We start from the raw sequence: 22,285 nt of genomic DNA, 5'->3' as shown, positions 1-22,285 counted from the left end.
TTCAAGACAAAAATAGATATTAACGTTAAACCCATTTCCGGCTAAGCTGGAAGCTTTCAACTAAACAACTGCATTAGCAAAGTTTTACCTGGTGTCAAAATGCTCTCAAATCTACAACTTCCAAAGAATAGGGTTCAATAACTACTGATACTGTATGGAGGTGTATTCTGATGATATCTGCCCATTTTTTTCTTAATTGTCTCGATTTTTCAAAAATCTCTATTTTCAGATGGCTGTAATTTTTTTCTCGGAACTTCAATTTGAATCAGTTAGCCTACTATGTACTTGATCATACAGAAAATTTCTATTTACATTCTAATACGAATCTTCTAAATGGTTAGAATAATATATTAACCTCAACAGGCCTTTTTTGTGTAGCGTTCAATTTTCTACAAGAAATGAATAGAAATTTTGTGTACGATCAAGTAATGATGAGATATGTATATTGCCATATGAAATTGAAGAAGAAATGGAAAACTGAGGAAGTTCTTTCTATTAAAATTAAGAGCTCATCTTTGAAAAGCATTTTTTAAAGGTGCCTAGGAACCAATTTGTTAATGTATAACTGTTATAACGAGTTATAACTGTAGAAAATTAATATTTCAAACGTAATCCAATAGTTGAAGTTTGTAAACTGGTGTTGTGCAATGCCAAGAGTAAAACACAAAATAATTTAAAATGAAATATATTATAATAATAATCAGAAATGGCAAAATATTCATATTTAACTATATACACAAATATACATACAAATTCAGTCTTTTACATTTAAAAATGTGGATTAACGTCAACATTAACCGACCATTGTCCAAACAGTTGGGCAGCAAACTCCATAATTTTTCTTAATACTACTAAGCCGTTTAAAGTGAAACTGTGTAGAGTGCCAATCTTCGTTATCAACGTATTCCATACGGCCCTTATCAATTCGGAATTGTCAGACAACAGATGATTCAATCTTGAGGCAATTTCCCCTTTAACTTGAACAAACGCTTCAATAAGCCTAATTATTTCACTAAAAGGTAATTTAATTGCTGTTCCAGAAAACTGGAAGTTTTGCCTTTGTCTTTGTTGATCTTCTATATAGTTTGCAGATGCGTCGGTCCACCCGTTGGATTTCGATAGTAGTGCATAAACGGCATCTGAAGTATCACCTCTGGTGTGAATATTTGTGCCAACTGAATATGATCCATCGTCGTTTTCAAAGTCGTTCAAAGATAGAGCATTGGCTCCGAGCAAGGTGCACTAGAATTAAAAAAAAAATGTCATATAAACCAACAAATATTTTTATATGAACATTGATTGTGGAATAATCAATAGCCTCCTTACCAAAGTAAAAATTGCGAAGAACATGTTTGTAGCTGTGTATGAAACAGATAGCAGGGTTGTACTGAATTTGATATCGAGTTGCAACCATTTTATATGCAAAAATTAAATGACTACTTAATATCTAAATGAGAATTGATTGCCTATAGGCATTATGTTATAATTATAATTCAATTAGGGGTGGCTAGAAAGCTTGGTCCAGAGAAAGTCTTAATCATCGACGTATTTACTAATGTTACCTACCACCTTCTTCTGCGCACAACGAACATCATATTTTAGTTTGGGGATAGGTTTTAATTTAACAACAAATGTACGACACTAAAACTATTTTATTATTATAACAAGTGAAGTAATATACTCCAAATACAATTACAAAGTTAAAGCAAATTTATTTTCCTTGATTTGGGTATCCAAAATTGTAATGTATTTCGGGTGTGTCGAAGTCTTCCCAGTTGTTGCCGTATTTGAATTTTTGAGTAGGTGATTTGGAACTTTCGACCGGTCGGCTTGCATATTTGTCATAGTTTAATGCCTGTCTTGCTCCTGAGACGTTGTTGGGGATGATTTTTGGTTCAAACTCTTGAGATTCGGGAATGTGGTCACTACAAACTAATCCTATGACTAGAAAAATGAGAACCATGAAACTAATCTGGAAAAAATAAATATTTTATACAGATTTGATGAATGAAAAAGAAATATTCAACAAATAGATAGTAACTAGTTGAAATAATTTAATAATAACAAAAGTAAAAAAGTAACTAATATATAAATAACAAAAATAAAATATATTTAGAATTCAGATAATGGGGATTCATTATAAAAATAGCAACTTTTTCCCAAATAATCCTTTTTTAATATTTGCATAATTTATCAAACATTATTTAAATGACTCATAGAAGTTTTATTATGTATTAGTTATTATTCCTTTAGTTTCTATAAATAATAGTGTATACAAAGAGTTCCACAGTATATGTAAATAATAAAATTAATCTTAATATAAAAAGGAAAAAAAATTTCAAATATAAGAAGTGTAACTTTAAAAATAAGCTTTAGCACCTTTATGGAATTTCATTCTTAAGTACCGAAATATACAATATATAGTACAAAAGATGATCAACAGGGCTGTAATAATGAAACTATTTTTATTGATCCAACTCATTATTCGGTTTATTATGTTGTGATTTGTGAATGCAGTGTTTCATATATCAATTCCGGGGCTTTGATTGAAAATGCTTTTGAAATAAATAGACGTTTAGTGGCTGCAATGCGTCTTTTGGGTCTTGGTCTTAAACCAACGAACTGCCCCGAAAGAAGCTCGATCATCTCAAAGAAGGCCTACAACTGTCCAGCAGACGCTTTTCAAAGAAGAAAAGATGAATCATGTGGACCTGGACAAATCATTCAATCGCTTAATTTTTTTCTCCTTATTCAATTTTTAAATTACTTAAGAAATGTAATTTTGGCAGACCAAAAATCATAAAATTTTTGGGAAACTTTTTTCAAAATTCTACCATTTTGATAAATTTCAATTCTTTTCACAATATTAGGTAAAGATTTAGATAGTTTAATAATATAGAAGATATATGTATATTCATTATTTATACACAATTATACATTTGTATCCTCTAGATTTTAAAACATTTGATGCTGATTTCAAACAAAATTGCCAAAAATCATATTTTTGTATTCCATCACACTAGGATTTAATAAAATTAAATTTGTTGATTTGGTGGTTCTCTGGGACCTTGGGATTGATTGTTTTGCCCTAAATCTTACTCTGAATATAAAGTTTTTTATAATTCATCAGTGTGTAATTTTAATAACATGTTGGAACATGTATTAGAATCAATAATTCTAAAAACGTGTGCTGACCCAGAAACATACATTAAGAAAATCCCACAAATTCCCTTGGCCTACTGCGTAATATCATAATTGTAATCAATGATTATTGCTTTAAAACAACAAACAATAACTAATAAATTATTTTTGTCAGGATTTTCAGCTTGTTACGTTATTACAAAGTAATAATTATAAGCCTAGGCTATAATCATTATTTACTGGTTCGTAAATATATGTGTGTCTTTTTTAATTGCAATTAATGAATTGCAAAGCGCCTGCAAGTGGTTTGATTTATTTAGTTATTAGCAGGTGTTTCAGTGTCCTTGAATAATGCATTTTAACGCCTAGATTTTTATAATCTATTGCACAATAATGGACTTAAACTAAGAAGAAAATGTATCTAATATGCACCAGTATTTTTTCAGTTACATTTTCCTCAAACGCCTCCAACATTATTAATTAAATGCTACAAATTATTAAAATATCGTACAGAATAGAGAAGTAAGGTGTTATACGAAGAGTAAACAATCGCAGTTTACACCAAGAAGAGAATTGCCAGAAATTTTTATACAGATAAAATTAAGATATATTTCTTATTTCCAATTTTTTAAAAGTATAGTTGTGAAAGAATTGGTTTAATGGTTTAATTTAAAATTCTATTTAGAATTTATTAGAAAATATAAACTGATTGCAATTTTTAATCATTAATATATTTTTTATATTATTATTTAAACATGTTATTGTCTCGCCTTGTTTTCAAATATTTGAATAATTTCGGGAAATAATACTATACTGCAAAATATACTTTTCCCTATATGATGAAAATTGGATAATATTCAAAATCCCGTTTACACCTTAAATAAATTAAACTAATTTATTCCATGCGGCATAAATGTATAATTAAAATATTTTTTAATAAAAAATCTTTGCACAAAAAAATGAATAAGCTCTGACTCAAGTAAATTGAAAAAAAATATTATGAAATTAAATAATAGTTGTAATTGGCAAATAAATACGCATAAAATGACATTGTTTGCCACGTGTGGTTTTGATAACATGTGAAACTAGTAATTATAGCATAATTATGTAAATTATATCCTGGGTTATTTAACATTTTAAATTATTATTTTAGTGTTATCTATTTTTACTGATTTTACAATTAGTGTAAGTAAATGTGAAGTTTTTTATTTAGATTCGAAATTATTTACTGACTAACTTATATTAAGAAATTATATATAAAAAAAATACATTAAATAATCTTCTATTAAATAATAATAAAACACCTACTTATTATGTTAAGAGTACAAATGAGTTAAAGATCAAAAATCTGTTTGACAAAATTAATTACGCCTTTAACACCATATAATAAAAAAAATAATAAATAAAATATATGTAGGTCTAATAAATAGAAATGAACTAATTTTAAAATATAATACCATTTAAATAGCACAGCATATGAATAAATTATAACTTACCGGCGAGTACATTTTTTTATGCAAATATCACGTTCACTACCGATTGGTTATTGTCTAGGAACTAAACTAAACATAAAAGCTGAATGTTCGCCAATTCTGAATATATTAACTTTCAAATTTATTAAGTTATAAGGTGAGTCGTCGTCGTCATTATCATTGAAAGATAAAACTCTGATGTGATGCTGCTAAAGGACCTTTCACTAATATGTTAAACTGTGATTCTACTAATAATTGTGTAAATATGTACATATTATAATGAAGGATTCTTTCACAACACTTATGTTTATATCACACAAGGCTGAGGAAGTTGATTTTTTAGAAGAATGGTATAAAATGTTTAATTTTATTTTTTTTTTGTTTATCAAGGGACGGATATTATTCTCGTTCCTGGCTTTCAAAATCGAATAACTTTAAAATATTAAACTATAAATACACATTTAATATTAAATGTCCGCAGCATTCTTTTTAATTCAAAATTTCTGATTGTTAAGTTGATCTTATCCAGGTAACACTGTGGCAATTATACCAGCATATTAGTGGCACATATCAAAACAAAAATAATTTTAAGTGTAGTATATGTATAACCTTTATGAAAATAAATATTTAAATAAATTAATAGATAGGTTAAGTTCATGACATTATAAGGTGTTGGTATTTGATTCCCAGCAAATAAAAGCTATTACTTATAACCACATATAATTTATAAACAATTAAATTTATAATAAATTGGCTACATTTTCAGTATACACGTATTGCAAAATCTGTTGATCTGTTTTATATAGTAGTTCAAGGATAAATTCTGTTATTTTTATTTAATATGGGAAATGTCAACATTTACTAAATTTACATTATAATGTACAAGGAACCCAGTTTGCTCTTCCTATGACAATATGTTTCAAGTTACAACTATGTGATTTTGTATGATGATGTGAGAAAATATTCATTATTTAATAAAAATTAGAATCGACAATTCAAAAAGAAAATAAAGTGGCAAAACAGTAAATTCCGTACGAGCAATTTATTACAATTTGAAATTTTTCTTTCGATAATAAATTTCTCTACTCATACACCTTTTATTAATTAAGCAATATGTCTTTTATTTTTATTCTTTTATTAGACATCACACATTTCAGAGAGATACACACACAAGTTTTGTCTTAGCCTGTAAAGACATAGAGATACAAATGTTTTTAAATTTCATGTAAACAAAACATGAAATAACAATCTCATATATTTATTAAAATATAATGTAAATAATTTTAAATGCTCCAATGAATGTGTCATTCATAGATTATCGTGCAGTTATCTCATAGATGATAATAAGATGCATTAGGTGTTAAACAGAATCATAAAAATAAATTTCTGAGAATTCAATTCTATTTTTGTATATTTAAATATTTAGGAAATTCTACTTTCAACATTTTCATTCATCATCCAAGTGTCAATAAGTTTTGTTGTCTATATGGATTTAATTGAGACTTCAGTAACACGTATTTTTTGAGGAGCATACGTGTCGGAGAGCACATTTTTTTAAATTAAAATCACACCTCTAACTTCATTATCATGTCATTATTAATCAAATTTCTTTTTATTTCTTTTGAACAGAAAACATTTGAATAAGAATAAAATAAGTTTGCATGGCCTAAAAAATTTAGTTATAAACACTAACATCCACTTGAAATTTCTTTTTTATCATCAAAATAATAGTAAATCTTCATATAGTATCTAGAAAAATGTTTCACATCTAGAATGGGACTAGAGTAAAAATGTATAATATCTGGTCCAAATCACTTCATAACATATATCTAAAAACAAACTTTAATTGTAAGTCCTTTAGCGATTTCAGCAATTATCAAAAATTACCGTGTCCAAACGTTCTGGATGAGTCAATTGTACAATTATGATAAAGTAACATCCCCAGTGAATTAGAAAGTTTAGTTTCTCTTCAAAATTTATGATCATTTATTAATTTGTTTCAATATTGAGGAAAATTTTAGTTAGATTATGGAAATTATTGACGACAAAGCCGAAAAGATTAAAACATTTCTTACAAACTTACTTTAAATTGTTTTACATTGATTTAAAAACTTTGTAGATTGTTTTTTATTTCGAATTAATTACTCTTCATTAAAATGCTAGAAACTCATTTGATTCACCAACTAATTTATGCTTAGAAATGCAGCTAAAAAATTCGAATTTAGTAATTGTTAAGTATGTTAATAAGTAGTAAGTAATTTAGTTGTAAAAAGTGAAGTAAGGAATTAGGTGTAACCCGAATTTCATACTGTAATTACTTTTGAAGTCAAACTAAACATTTTATGTTAAACTAAAAATCATTTATTGACAAAAAGTTGAGTAAATATATACGGATATAGTGATAACATTGGAAACCAAATAAACTTTCAAATTCTATTGGTTGTTTTGGTGTCCAATATTAATACTATCAATAAGTCGACGTATAGTTTGTACTATTTTAACAAATTAGGTCAACATTCCCGGGAAGCAAACTGTTCAAGAAATTCTCATAAAAAGAACAGTAATGTAAATATAAAATTTTCCGGATGCCTAAATTTAATGGTTCACTTGTTTTTCTAGATCAAACATAATGTCAGTAAAATAACTGATTTAATTACTATTTACTGTTAGTTTAAATGTATTTTAATGCAAATAGTAAATGCCGGTATTAAGTACATATTCTTTATTTGTTTATGCAGGTTGTTCAATGATACTTTGCTACAACTATTACAATAATAGTTTGCATATTTTACAAATATGCATAGGTTTACTTTTTACAATGGTTCAGGTAAACTTGAATTTCGAGACTGAAACATTATATGTCTATTTATATTAGACAAAACAAAAACAAATTATTAAATTTATGGCATGTATAACCTATTGAAATATTTTTCCTTTTTGTAACTAAAAAATATTATGTTAAGTGCTATAATACTACAAATATTAGTTTGAAGTAAAAGATTCAAATATAGTAAAATATGAATACTCTATAGATGATATATTTATGTTAATTCGATATATGGAAAGAGAACGCTTATTATCCTGATCTCATCAGTGGCAACTTGTTTGAGGATTGCGGATACAAATACCTTATAGTGACAGAAAAATCAGTGGGGATTTGCCACTAAAATGAAAAACTGGTTATGAATTATCAATGATACAATGAAATCTTGAACCTCAGCTAAATCGCTACGATGTAGACGAGAACTTATTTAAAGGAAAACCAACGCAAAGGAAGCCTTGAAAAAGATAATTTACACAATTAATAATTTTTCAAATCCATAGCATTTTATACTATCTATAGCTGACAAAGACACAACAGGAAAAAGACCTTTGGATTGTAATGTAAACTAACAGGAATTCTTGTAGCATTAAAGTAAACCAGACAGTAGAAAACCCAAATTACATAATAACAGAACTTATTAAATTAAAGAAAAAAATATATCTTAAATTATAAAAAGGGGTTTAACAAAAAAATAAAATACCAAAAAAATAGTAGTAATCCGAAAAATACGTTCAGAAAAAATCTAATTTTACATACATTTTAATTAGGATTTCCTATGAAATAATTATATGAATAGAATAAGTTTAAGATGAAGAATTAGAAAGACATCTCACAAGCAAATAACATGAAAATATATGAGTGACATAAAGACCTTCCTGGCAATAAATTCACTATCTAATGTGCCGAGTGTTTCACTTTATTGCTAGTCGGTCATTGACTGTCTCTTGCATTGAAATTTTCTTGATGTTTGTGGATTTCAATAGATTCCCTAATAAATCCTGGATGGCGATGAGAAGATTGTTACTTGGGTCTGTGACAGAAAACCATTAATTTAATTAGAAATGGCCGCCTAAGAGTAAATCAAAATAAAAAATCCAATAACTTTCTATAAGTATAAGACAAAAATAATGGCTGAAATAAAATACACAACCTAGTTTGAAGTTAAAATCTAAGGGGCTTAAAATAATGACTGAAAAAAATACATGTTCACTCATTTATATGATATTATTATAAACAAATTGAATATATTAAATTATTAAGACTTTAGACCAGATCCAGATGCAATGAGCATAATTTTATGAGGAATTCCGAGCTACTCTAGTTCGACATCACTACCATGAAACAAGCAAATTTGTACTTTTTAGAAGGTTAATATAATGGTTTTGGCAACGTAAGTAAATTGAAATGGATGTAAAATGTGATTGTTTCATCTTTAAATAACTCCTGTGTTTATTGAAGTTTACTTTAATGTTCTTTGTAGCGCAATTCAATACGTGTTGGAACTATTGATTATTTAAATTAATAAGACATTTTTGGTAATTATCAAATTATTGAAACTACACCAATTATGTTTAATATTTTACCTTACTTATTTAAATAAATGAAATATTGGTTGCCTATAAGTTGCCTATTAATGTACATTAGCTTACAAATTTCAAACAATTTTGAAATCCATTAAATTAAATTGGAACGAAATGATAAAAAAGATATATTTATTGGTTTCAATTTTTGTGTTTTGAAACACCAGTTGCCAATATCTCACGTTCAAGTTACCTAGCTAATGTTTTTACTTTCAACTATTGGGCTATGATGAAAAAGCTATACAATAATATAGATAAAGTATCTTCTTTTTGACAACCGGATGTATTTGAAAAAGAATAACAAGTATCCTCTAAATGCCAGTTTCATGTATACTTATAGTTGCTTTTACTTATTTCGTTAATCAACTTTTAAATGTGGCAAATATAATTTGTTAATTGTGCTCTCCTTATTCTGTATTGTCTAAGTTATTTATTATACTCTTGTCGTCTAATACATATTTATATGTATTAATGTATATATTAGGTTGAAAAATAAAAACTTGCATCATCATAAAAGACGTCAATTAACAAAAGATTAAAATTGACGTTTTTAGAATTAATTGTAATTAATTACTTCAGTTGTGTATTTGCCAATTATATAATAATTTATTATATTAAGAGTTTTGTAAATTGTAAAGATAAATCTTTATTAAAATTATAGGAATTTATACTGTATAGTTATATTAACCTAGTGCTATATTCATTTAATTAAAGTATCACATTATATTTTCTTTCTTAACAGATTGGAGGTTTTTTTACCACAAGATATAATTTTCTTTCCTATTTTTCACATATTCAACGCTTCTCTCATCTTCTTCATCCTCTTGACGATATTATCGACACCTTTCCCGCTACCAGACAACTGAGGAGTAGCTATCAGATTCATTTGTATACAAAAAAGTTTAACGGAGAGATAGGAGCAAAAATTCATATGACAGAGGTGAAGTGACATTATTATTTAAATGGAAGCGGAAATCAGAGATTATTATTTGATTCCCATGGTGGACAAGGAGTTTATAGAATATTATGTTTTCTTGGAATATTTATGTTTTATTACATTTTTTCTGACCAAGTAAACTCTGGAATAAAATGACAAAAATAATTAAGCAATTTTGGAAAGTAACTTAATTAATTAGTTCCCATAAAAATGTCCCGAAAAAAATTTGGCGTCTTGTTAACACAAAATTATTTCGTCAGGCATATTCTGATGATTTCAGCCATTGCATTCTATGGTTTTAGAAAAAATAAATTACAAAAACAAATTTTACTACGGAATTTTTACTGTATTGTCTTTTCTTTTGAACCATCAGTCGTGAAAGTCGATTTATAAATAAAAGTGTTTCCTACAAACTCCAACGTATTTTAGAAATTTTAGAAATCACTACTATAAGAAACTTCTACCTCTTCAAAATCTTCTTGAAAAAAATTCTAAATCGATTCATTATTTGAGTAAATTATACTAGTTTCTCAAGTATATTCAAAATATGTCATTCTAATTCTAATTCGTATAATTTTTAATTATTCAACATAGAGAACAAATACGATTTTGCGATTAATTAAATTATCATTAAATAAATATAAAAATGATAATAGATAGTAGTTAATTAAAAAGGTAGTAGTAAAAGATTATGTGAAAAACCGAAAGCAATTATGTAATTTATTAGTAATCAATTATGTATTAACTTTGTCAGTATCCACGAGTCACCATTTATTGTTAAATCCACGTATACACATAGCTACTGAAGATAAATATTTATGTTCTGTCGTCTAGCAATTTGCATTTAATTATATGATGTGTAGCAAGGGGAAAGACATTATACATATTATGAGTGATGAAACATTTCTTCTTATTTTTATCTTATAAAACTACTTTTAGTTTTTGTTTATTATTATAAGCCCACTTGAAAATAACAAGTTTATACAGATATTAACGACAAAATTAAAAAAGCAACACTGTTGATGTTGAAATTCTGGTGTTTTAATGTGTGACAATAAAAATGTTGTTTGTGGACTAGAATTGTCATTAGAAAATCCAAAAGCAAAACAATGCGTTAAATTAATTTATAAAAATATTTACAATTTCCAATTACATCAATGTTCAAAAATGTAGTTCAATGATTGTATTCACCATTTGATAACCCACTATCTTACTGACCTAAGTGTATCTGTCTTCTTCTTGGTATGGACACGATAATATTTAAATTTAATAACATAAATAAATCCTTATTAAGTGCAATTAAAATATTGATAATTTAATTAATCAATAACAATAATACCCCTGGGTTCGCTTTATCTAGTGAAAATATGTCAATTGTTATAATGTTGTAGATACGCAAGGAATTATTATCCAATCCGTGGTGTTATTTTTCGTTTATTTTTGAAAATTAACATAAGAGAATATGGATTAATTTATTTTATGGGATTAATAAAATTTAAGACGAGGATAGAGTTACCAAAATAAATAATACGTATTAACAATAAATTTTTATAAAAGTATGGCGTGTAAATAAAAAATTAATTGAATATTAAATAAACATTTTTAATGGATAGACGACGTATTATTCTAAGAAACTCAAACATCCTTTCTATTATGTGCTTAGGACACGTTATATAATTCTACTAATTTGTTTGATTAATTTTACTATAAATATGAATAGAAAAGATTAAATTGGCAGTAGCTTCTTTGAGAACAAACTATAAAACGATTCTTAAAATGGCCAAGTTTACTATCGTAAGTAATTTATTTTTAGATTTTTTAAATTAATATTTATGTTATTAAACAGCTTCCTTAAGGTTACAATTCCGGAATTAAATTTTAATTTTATAATGTGTATATAACTGCCAAAATGTTATATAATTTTTGGTCAATATTTCTTCCATGGTTAAAAAAAATTAAATTAAATTAAATTAAATGAACAAGTGAACATATTCTTACTTTATAAATTGTCATATAAATTACGCACATGTATATATTATATTGTATTTTAGTCTAGTCATTTTTGTTAATAATTAACATAACAAACATATCCATATTGACAAACAACAAAAATTTTCAGATTTTCACTTTGCTGTTAGCCATTCTTGCAGTCTTCGTGTCTGGACAAAGACGTCTTGGCGAAAATGGCGGAGGAATCTATTACAAAAACCGCCCTATTGGTGGAAACACTGCCAGTACGTAAGAAACCTAGATATCGTTTTAAGATTTTAATATTTCTTTTTTAGACCCACAATATAGACCACCAGCCAACGCACGAGGTTAAAATTTAACAGCAATTTTTTGGAAGGTTTTATTGATTTTGGACAATTACTTCTTGCATAATAAAATAATATAAAAAAAATAAATATTCTTATTTACACCATTGATATCTACTAAGATAACGTACAAAATTAATAAAAAACAATACTTGAAAAGAACTTCAATGATAATAATTCTATGATAAAAATTAAGCACAGATTTTATCGTAAACCTGGTTTTACTTAAATAAAAGTTTCCATTATTTAATACTTGCATGATACGTAACATATATTAGTTGTATACAGTTTAATTCTCGTTGTTTTATTGTTATATACGACTAGACATTAATATCACTTTTCTTAAACACTCTGTTTTTGTTTTATTTAAATCGGTTAGCCAACTTGATGTATGGTTTCGTTCAAGAAAATAAGGCAAATACTATAAACTCGTAAATATTCTTTTTTCTATTTTTATTAAGAATATAATTTCATATACGAAAGAAAAAATATCCCAGATAGGATTTGCAGGGTGAAGTTGGATGATTTAGATGGTATTGACAAATATTAATATTATATGTACAAGATGTTTCACAACTTATCCGAAAAATTTTAATCACATACTCATTGTTACATACCAAGTCCATTTAAAAAAAATTGATAAATCGACTACTTATGCAACAATGAATATGTGGTTAAAATGTGTCGCATAAATTGCTAAACACCCTATATAGAAGGTTAAATAGAACGGGTGCTAAAATTGGATTCGGTGAGCCAAAGTTGGCATTCAAATCAATGGGAACAATATATGGATTGAATTATTTTTATTTAATTATTTAATGAACTTCTTATGTAACAGTGAGTATATGTTAAAATTTTTCGGATAAGTTGTGAAACACCTTGTATAATAAATATTATATTATAGATAAAGCCTTAAATTACTAAAACATATTTTGTAAACTTTTACACTTATTTAAAATAACTTTATCAAAAAACTGGAATGCATTTCAAAAATAATAATTATGTGATAAAAATTAAACATACTTTTTATCGTAACCTTTTCAAAACGTTTATACGTTTATTTAAATAAAATTTTCCATTATTTAATACTTTCATGATACATATATTAATTGTATACAGTTTACACGATATAACTTCTAGTACACTCGGTATATCAAAATGAGATATAGTATGTGGTAATTCAAATTTTTAAATGGGATACCCTGTATATTTTTAGTAAATGATTACTAAAAGAAGTACTGGATAATAATTCATTTACTTTTGTCAAGTGTGCCAATATTTAATTAGAATGAACACATGATTTTCAGGGACGAAATTGGATGCCTTAAATTGCATTGAGAAATATTTAAATATATAATTAATACCACTTTTCCTAAACTCTTTGAATTTATTTTATAAAAATTGTTATTCAAAACTTGAAGGAAATTAATATGTATACCTTTGTCCAAGAAAATAAAGCAAAATATTCTTTTAACGTTTGTTTCAAGAAATAAACAAATAAATTAAATTCTATTTTTACAATGAACACGATTTCATATATAAAAGAAAGAATATATGATTCACAGGAACGAAACTGACCCTGACAAACATTTATATTGACACCTTTAATACCTACCAAGAGAAAAAAAATTAATAAAATATGTGATAAACTTTTAAGTATGTAAAATAATATTTTTCGGAAATTGCGATATATTTTAAAAATAATAATTATATGATAAAAAGTGAAACACGTTTACATGTTAATTTGAATGAAAAGTTTCATTAATAAATACTTGATAAGAATATTAATTGTATATGTTTTAATTTTTGTGTTTTAAAATATTTTTTGTTTTGTTATTATATAGAATAATATCACTATCAATAAGCACTGTGAATTAGTTTTATATTAATTATTCTTCAAATTTAGTTAAATTGGTAGAAATTTAATATATATGGTTTCGACCAAATAAATTAAATACTAAAGAATACCCCATGTATGATTTACAGGGACAAATATAAATAAATATTTTTATTTAGCCTCTAATACCTAGTAAGTATGTATAAAGGATATTCGAAGGAAAAAATAATTTAAAATTATAATGAAACTTACTACTTTCAGGCCCTATAAACTGAAAATTCAAATTTCTATACAATGTAAAATTAGAAAATAAATTTAATATTAATTAAAATAAAATTGTCTGTTCTTTAACACAATTTTTTGTCAAAATTTTCCATGAAATGCAATGTGATTATTTACTCTTATTGTTAGATGATAAATCCATAAATTATTACCATAACGCTGTATGTTTATTTGTATTTAGTTGTGTTACTTACATATAAATAATATTTATTGAATTGACAGATGGTAACATAACAGGAAAAACCGATTTAAAATTACAAGTTCTTTGCTCTCTGAGTTTTCGGCCCAATAAAGCCAAAAAATCAAAATGCAAATTTCTTAACTGTAATCTTTTTCGTATTTGTCTCCATGCAAAACTGGTTGACCGTCTGACATAAAAATTTGTAAACAAATTTTGTTGTGTTTTTAATGCATATTTCGTCACATTCTTGTCTCGTCAATTTTTAATATAAATAGCCTAACACTTCGTTAACGAACATCAGTCTTTGTACAAAATGAAATTCTTCGTAAGTAAACCAAGTGTGTTAAAATAATTGCAAAGATTCTTATACGATCAATTTTAGGTCTTCGTTGTGTTTTTCGCTTTGGTAGCGGCAGCTTTCGCTAACCAATACGGGCACGGTGGCCAACAACACCACGGTGGTAACCCACACGGTGCCCAAGGTAATGTACAATTTTCTCAAACTTTAGAACTTTTGGAGGTTAAATTATTAAACTATTCAGCAGAATTGAGTAAATTATTATACATGCTAGCACTCGATTCGCAATTTGAATTTAGAAAAATAAGTTCCGGGCGGATTTCCACATTTGAATTAAAAATTAATTAATTAATGTATATAAATTATATTATAGGACAACACGGTGGTCAACATGGAATTGGTGGAGGCCAACATGGTGGTCAACATGGTAGTCAACATGGAATTGGTGGAGGCCAACATGGTGGTCAACATGGTGGACAGCATGGTGGATATGGAGGTCATCATTAGGCCCTCACTTGAAATTGACCCAAATAAATACATTTCATAGAATATTTGTTGTTTTTTTTCCTTTACAAAATGAGAAAATTTGTAATAAAGTATCAAAAATAAATGCATTCAATGTTAAATTTCGGATATCTAAATATTTCGTGGAACATCTCGCCTACTGTCATCTGTGAAAAGTATAGAATTTCATTCATTCTGTACAGCGAATACGAGACCTTGCCCATTCCAATTATTGTTGCTTATGGTCATAGGTCATATGCAAACATCACAATAGTCTTGTGAATGAAAATCTCGATTTTTCAAGCTTCTCCGTACGCTAACTGGACTTACTCCAGCTCTTGTTGCGTTTTCTGGCTGACCAGCCATTACGAGGACACTGTAGGGTCACTACTGGCTCTCAATAGCAAATATCGACTTTCACTTGTGGTATGTTTACTTGGCCTCTTTCTGAAGTAGAGCCAGTTGGATGAAATAGTACACAGCGATTCGATCTGATTGATTACAGATTTCAACATTCCAATTGCTCTAACCCCCTCAGCTAGAGTTAATTTATGTCTACACATAATTAATTAAACAAATTTTAACAAATACTCATGCAAACACTACTGTAATCAATTATAAACCATATGCACCTTGTATTTACTTCATTAAAAATGAATTTTTTTCATCTTTTTAAGTTGAATTTCATAAGAATTAATAAAATAGACTCTATATATACACAAAAAAGCAAGTTAACTGTTTAATATTCTTTTAAAAGTTATGGCTTTAACAAATGTAATAATTGGTAATGAGAAATTATCTAAAATATGTACAATTGTAAAATGGATTTTCTGCATTAGAATTCCTGACATGTCCACATAGAAACAAAGATTGTTTCTTTGTTATATTTCCATCATTATTTATAATTTTTTATTAATCATTATACATATTGTAAATATTTACATTTATTATCATTAAATAGGTCAATATTTTCCATTTTAATAAAAAAATATTCTCAGATATATTTTATCTGCTGTCCTAAAGTTGCATATAAAGAAGGATTTTGCCATAACTGAATCACTGTTCTCAAAATGGTCAAACTACTGGTAAGTCTCATTGAAAAAATATTTTGCTGATACGTTTAAACCATGTAAAGAAACTTCATTTTAAGTTACATTTTCACGTTTTAGATTCTTAGCGTTCTTTTGGTGGTCGTGTGTACAAACGCCGTCCATGGATATACATACGGTGAAGGCCATGGCCAAGGAGGTCAAGGCGGCGGACAGGGCGGTGGATTTGGTGGAGGTAGTGGTGGCGGCTTAAGTGGCGGTCATGGTGGTCAAGGAGGTTTTGGAGGAGGAGGTCACGGCGGTCCAGGAGGTTTTGGAGGTGGACAAGGAGGAGGTTTTGGAGGCGGCCATGGTGATGGTCATGGTGGTTACAAAACTCATGGATATTAATTAGGCTGCAATAAAATTTTATAAGAAAACAACTTTTTATTCCATAATAAAATATTTCATGTTCATAAAGCTAACAAATTATTTTTGCCTTATTATTCGCTTGTAGGATGATACGGTAATATGAAATTACTTTATTTAGTTATAAAATGAAACTAGGAAATCGTATGTGCAAAAATAAAATTTATTCCTTTGAACTTCGACATAGAAACACTTTAACACTTTATGTTCAACCATATAAATTATAAAAAGTAATTAACTATAGGCAACTAAATTAATAATGATTAAAAGGTAAAAAATATAACACAAGTATTATTCAGAAATCCCTACTTTTTTATCTAATATTATTTTTCTGAAGATCAGCACAACTCACACAATTTCTGTCTTATTCACATAAACTGCCATCATTTTTAAACCTTTTATTATAATCAATTACGTTAAAGTACATAGTACTTATTAAATAGAACTAAACATTATTTTGAAATATTTTGATATTTTATTTCGTTTTATTTTAAAATTTGACGAATGACACGAGATGTTGTTAAATATTTTTGACAATCTTTACTTATGCCAATCAGACCAACGATCTTTGGAATATGGATTATTTGCACTCAATTTTAGCATTGCTGTCCCTTAGCAATATTGGAAATTAAATGAAATGGAATTGAATTGATATCTATTAGTATCTAATATCTAATAAAATGTGTTTTTTTACTTGTAAGAAATTTGACTTTTCGTTTTTAGTTGTAAGTAAAATACATGATAAATATTTATTTATTAGTCTTCTATTTATAATCTATTGACAAATTAAACATTTTAAAAATTATCTATAATTTTTTTTAACGTATTTGTCGACTTATAACTTTTAATCTAGTGTTTTTATTTATTTATAATTATTCCTTAATATTTTGTAATTCTAGTAACGTTATCAATTCTGATTACTAATGTTTTCAAGAGAAGTTGTCATATTAAATTTTGATATAAATACGATCGCGATTGCCTTCCTGAGTTAGTATTTGTTGTGAAGCAAATAAAATCACTACAACCATGAAATTCTTTGTAAGTGAACATATTAACAACAACTTATTATTATTTATAATATTTTTATAAATTAACAAATGTGAAAACCCTACAAATTATCTTGTTTGTGAGTAAAACTGTTATTGTATCTTCAGATTGTTGCTTTGATCTTCGCTTTGGTAGCCGCTGTGTTCGCTGCACCAAACCAACACGGTGGACACGGTGGACACGGTGCTCACGGTGGAGGTCACGGACTTTTGGGTGAAAATGGTGCCGGAATCTACCACGGCAACCAAGGTAATATTTACATTTCTTTTTATAAATGTTGTTCTTTTTTTCGTTTAGCCATAAATTTAAAGTGATATAACAATGAAATGGTTTAGGTGGACACGCTGGTCATGGCGGAAGTCACGGACGTTTAGGTGAAAATGGTGCCGGCATCTACCACGGAAACCAAGGTAATATTTACATACCTACAACGTATTTATAAATGTTACTAATAAAACACTTTAGGTCAACATGGACAACATGGTCAACATGGTCAACATGGAGGACATCATCAAGGACATCATTATTAAATAATGTAAATGAAATATTAGAAATTTTAAATTGTAAAAATGATAAAAATTTTATATTACTGTTAAATAATTCGATTAATAAATTAATACACAAAAAATTAATTGTAATTAGTAATTATTTAATTTAAATATATTTTATTATTGACAATAAGTCAGTTGTGGAAAAAAGTCACTCCTCTGTTACTTAATATGACTTTTTCTTATTAAAACTAATGTATGTGTAATGTTTAATCAACCACATTTTACGATTCTACTACGTTAGTGCAAAGTAAGTATTTGATATCACTTTTGGAAGATGTATATGATAATGTCCTAGGTATAGAAAACAAGAGTAGCAAATTTATTACTTATTTAAGAAGACATACTTTGGTCTTAGTTGGTTACAGATGCTAATCTGGCTGTTCTAGTTCATACAAAGATTCTAAAAGAATTCTTGGATTCTGTAGATGAAAAATACATGTATAACATGTATACAATAGTATGTATACGTAAGTGTTATTTTTCGCTCGTATATTCCATTTTATCAAACTGGTTCTATTTCAAAAAGAGACCAAGCAAATCTACCACAAATGAAGGTCGATATTTGCTATTGAGAGCCAGTAGGGACTCTATAGTGTCCTCGCAAATGAGTGGCCAGCTAGAACACGCCACAAGAACTTGTTTCCCCCAGTTATGGTATGGAGAAGTTTGGCAAATCATTCACGAAGATCATTGTGATACTTGTATTTGAACTACGACCATAAGCAACAACGAATGGGGAATGGCCAAGGTCTCTTGGTAACTGGACGGAATAAACGGAAATCTATACTTTTCACAGACAAAAGTAGAATTGGCATTATCGAGTTCACTCTAGTCTAGGAAATCATTGAAAAGTATAAGAATTATTCCCATTTCATTATGATATGGGAAGGAACTTTGTTATAACGGCCGCAAATAATTATACTATATTGTTCTTGTTAACTATAATGTTCGTCCACATTATTAGATTCTTTTAAACCATTGGCTATAAACACTCTAAATGAATCAACACAATTCAATGACAGTGGAAATTAAAAACTCCAAATACTCTTGCTCAAAAAGTATACAATAAAGTACACATACAAACTAGAATTTGTATGGAAAAAAAAAGATCTTATAATCTATGGAAAAGCAGATTTCTCATTTTACCACTAGAGATAGATTCGTATTTCTCTAAATTATTAAAAAATAGCAATTATTGTAACTGTAATTTTTTATAATATGCGTATGGAGGAAAGAAGTGGAGATACGCATATTTGAAGATGAAATTATGGACGATATTAACAACTTAAAACCACTAGAATATTAAAAAAAATTAAATATTAATATAATATAAAAATATTTTCAATAGACATTGTAAATAATTAGTATGTAAATCCTAAGTGAAATGTGGTCTCTTTATTACCAAATTCTAACTTAATAAGTTAGTTAAGTAAGTTAATACTTAACTCCTTTAGAATGTATTTTGAATATTTGTCGACTCTACCACTATCTAAGAAAATCTAATAAAAAATTATTGCTATTAAAATAATAATATGGTTCATGAGAGCATCGTATACATATGTTATATCTTCTAAAAATAATTTCCTTTAATTTGTCGTAAAGAGTATTTCAAAAATAGTTCTATCAATTTATTTTAAATTAACATTAATTAAACACATTAATTAAATATTTTCAGAGAGCAGTTTAAAAACCGGATATCTCTTCTTTTTTGAGAGAAATGATAAATACACACACAAGTTATGTGTATTAAAAGTTGTCTAAAAGAGTGTTTTCATTACATTTATAGTATATAATTTATGTTCTTCTAATAAAAAAAAAATAAATTTTACCAGTGAATAACATACTCGGGTTTCTTTGATGAAATTTTAAGTATTTATTTTCATTATATTCGTGCTTGTAACTTTACTCTCTAATAATTATTATTATATAAACAATTGCTTTGTTACATTAAAATAACTGGCAATAATTTAAACGAAATCGTTAATTACTAGTATTTTGAATGATATCTAATGTTTCGTTTATAAGATTAAGATTGGGAGGTCAAGGATCATCTAATCTGGAGTCTCCGGAATACGTTTTAGCTGGACACGAAAATTATATGCAACACAATGACCAAAGCCAAATAAAAAATGTTATTAACACTTACTTAATTGTACTGTCAATCCAAAAGTTAAGAAAGTTAAATAGTTTTCGTATTTTAATTAATTAGTAATATTTTATTTAATTCGGAACTATTTATGCGAATTTAAAAACAATTGAATTTCCTCTTTTCCTTTATTATATTTTTAATTAAATTACCAATATGGTCGCTATGTATAAATATATCGAATAGTTTGCATTAGATGTGACAAAACTAAAAGAAAAAACAAAAGCATTTCTTATAGATTGTTATGCTTCTTTCTAATCTTAAGGAATATTTTTAATATAAAACGTGTCTGCAAACGACGCGTTTTAGTAATTATTAAACACTAATTACTATTAAATATAGTAAATATTTACAATTATTATCACCGAATTAGGTCAATATTTTTTAATTTTTGATCGAAAATTTGTATATAAAAGAAGAGTGCTTCAACATTAAATCAGTAATTTCAAAATGGTCAAACTACTGGTAAGTGTAGACATGAATATTAATTTACGATTGAAATAATGTTTTTTTATAAATATTTCTATATATTATAGTACATTTCTTCTAATAAACATTTTTGTGTTTTAGGCTTTAAGTGTTTTATTGGTGGCCGTGTACACCAGTACCGTCTACGGATATCCAGGTAATTATTTCTTTATTTACTGTTCGCGGTTGCAGTCAAATCTAAAAATTAAATCTAAGAAGTCATTTAACTTCAGTTAATACATTTTCTTTTTAAAACAGGTGGATATGGTGGTGGTAGTCATGGTGGTGGTAGTCATGGTGGAGGTTTAGGAGGAGGCCAAGGTGGCGGATTTGGTGGTGGCAGTGGTGGCGGTGGTTACGGTGGCCAAGGAGGTTTCGGTGGTGGAAGTCACGGAGGTGGTTTAGGCGGAGGCACCGGTGGTGGCTTAGGCGGCGGTCAAGGAGGTTTTGGTAGTGGAAGTCACGGCGGTCAAGGTGGTTTTGGAGGCGGACAAGGTGGAGGTCTCGGTGGTGGTAAAGGAGGAGGCTTTGGAGGCGGACAAGGAGGAGGTTTCGGAGGCGGTCAAGGAGGAGGTTTCGGAGGCGGTCAAGGAGGAGGTTTCGGAGGTGGCCAAGGAGGAGGTTTCGGAGGTGGTAAAGGGGGCGGCTTTGGTGGACAAGGAGGCGGTTATGGTGGAGGCAGCCATGGTGGTGGTCATGGTGGTTATAAAAGTCATGGATATTAATTAGGTTATAATAAAATTTTATAATAATATTATCTTTTATTCCATAATTCAACATGTTAAAACGTAAAGAAATAGAACAACATAACTCAAAAACATAAAATAAATAATGAATGATCAATTTTTAATATAAAAAATAAATCCAATTGAATTAGGGAACAACAGCAACATATTACATTATTAAGGATATGAAATTATTTAATATTAACAATATCCCAACTTGCATCTGTGCACAGATTGAACAGTTTTGCGTTACTTAATGAACAACCATTTCCATGAATTTTTTGGCGTTGATCAAAATCAAAACAAATTTTTTAATAAAAAGTGAATGTTCTTGATGACTGAACGATACATGTCTAAAAAATTTAATTACATTACATTTACATATACATTTAGAAAACTGTTTATTTAGTTTAAAACATTAAACATAATAAGAAGATTAAAGACAACTTACTTTAATTAATTGACAAATGTTTCTTCAATTACACCTCGTACTTATTTGTATTAATGTATATTATTTATA

General features: G+C 27.7%; 4 protein-coding genes and 1 long non-coding RNA gene across 6 annotated transcripts; 4 read left to right on the top strand and 1 right to left on the bottom strand.

The window, feature by feature from the left end:
* Positions 1-699: 699 nt before the first annotated feature.
* LOC126264250 (uncharacterized) lies at positions 700-1,620 on the bottom strand (the record flags this gene model as incomplete). The annotated part of the gene is made up of 2 exons (XM_049961169.1): positions 700-1,242; positions 1,567-1,620. Coding segments are annotated over 2 exons (528 nt in total), but the record flags the coding sequence as incomplete, so codon positions are not given.
* Positions 1,621-11,623: 10,003 nt separating this feature from the next.
* Positions 11,624-12,621, top strand: LOC109598968 (uncharacterized). The gene is made up of 3 exons (XR_002191521.2): positions 11,624-11,748; positions 12,074-12,188; positions 12,240-12,621. It is a non-coding gene; the product is annotated as an uncharacterized LOC109598968 (long non-coding RNA).
* Positions 12,622-14,845: 2,224 nt separating this feature from the next.
* Positions 14,846-15,416, top strand: LOC109598960 (holotricin-3). Its single transcript, XM_020014869.2, has 3 exons — positions 14,846-14,894; positions 14,952-15,051; positions 15,241-15,416. The coding sequence occupies exons 1-3, from the start codon at positions 14,883-14,885 to the stop codon at positions 15,372-15,374; spliced, it is 246 nt and encodes an 81-aa protein (XP_019870428.1). The 5' UTR covers positions 14,846-14,882; the 3' UTR covers positions 15,375-15,416.
* Positions 15,417-16,426: 1,010 nt separating this feature from the next.
* On the top strand, positions 16,427-21,792 carry LOC109598930 (uncharacterized). Of its 2 annotated transcripts, none has more exons than XM_049961166.1 (3): positions 16,427-16,456; positions 21,143-21,197; positions 21,299-21,792. In XM_049961166.1, exons 1-3 carry the CDS (start codon positions 16,442-16,444, stop codon positions 21,763-21,765), a joined length of 537 nt encoding a protein of 178 aa, XP_049817123.1. In that variant the 5' UTR covers positions 16,427-16,441; the 3' UTR covers positions 21,766-21,792. The 2 variants fall into 2 exon arrangements, with proteins under 2 accessions (XP_049817123.1, XP_049817122.1); XM_049961165.1 differs by lacking the exon at positions 16,427-16,456 and adding an exon at positions 20,950-21,037.
* LOC109598963 (uncharacterized) lies at positions 17,752-18,488 on the top strand. Its single transcript, XM_049961168.1, has 4 exons — positions 17,752-17,866; positions 17,983-18,124; positions 18,211-18,285; positions 18,341-18,488. Exons 1-4 carry the CDS (start codon positions 17,855-17,857, stop codon positions 18,403-18,405), a joined length of 294 nt encoding a protein of 97 aa, XP_049817125.1. The 5' UTR covers positions 17,752-17,854; the 3' UTR covers positions 18,406-18,488.
* Positions 21,793-22,285: the final 493 nt, after the last annotated feature.

Source organism: Aethina tumida, chromosome 1, assembly GCF_024364675.1.
Source record: "Aethina tumida isolate Nest 87 chromosome 1, icAetTumi1.1, whole genome shotgun sequence".
Taxonomy (NCBI): Eukaryota; Metazoa; Arthropoda; class Insecta; order Coleoptera; family Nitidulidae; genus Aethina; species Aethina tumida.
The sequence above is the reverse complement of the archived record's forward strand: the minus strand, read 5'-3'. Positions and strand labels throughout refer to the sequence as shown.

Bases quoted from the DNA above. Each gene is read 5' to 3' on its own strand.
- LOC109598930 (XM_049961166.1), top strand. The intron at 21,198-21,298 runs GTAATTATTTCT...TTTTTAAAACAG, and splicing joins TACCGTCTACGGATATCCAG to GTGGATATGGTGGTGGTAGT.
- LOC109598960 (XM_020014869.2), top strand. The intron at 15,052-15,240 runs GTAATGTACAAT...ATTATATTATAG, and splicing joins TAACCCACACGGTGCCCAAG to GACAACACGGTGGTCAACAT.
- LOC109598963 (XM_049961168.1), top strand. The intron at 18,125-18,210 runs GTAATATTTACA...GAAATGGTTTAG, and splicing joins AATCTACCACGGCAACCAAG to GTGGACACGCTGGTCATGGC. The intron at 18,286-18,340 runs GTAATATTTACA...AAAACACTTTAG, and splicing joins CATCTACCACGGAAACCAAG to GTCAACATGGACAACATGGT.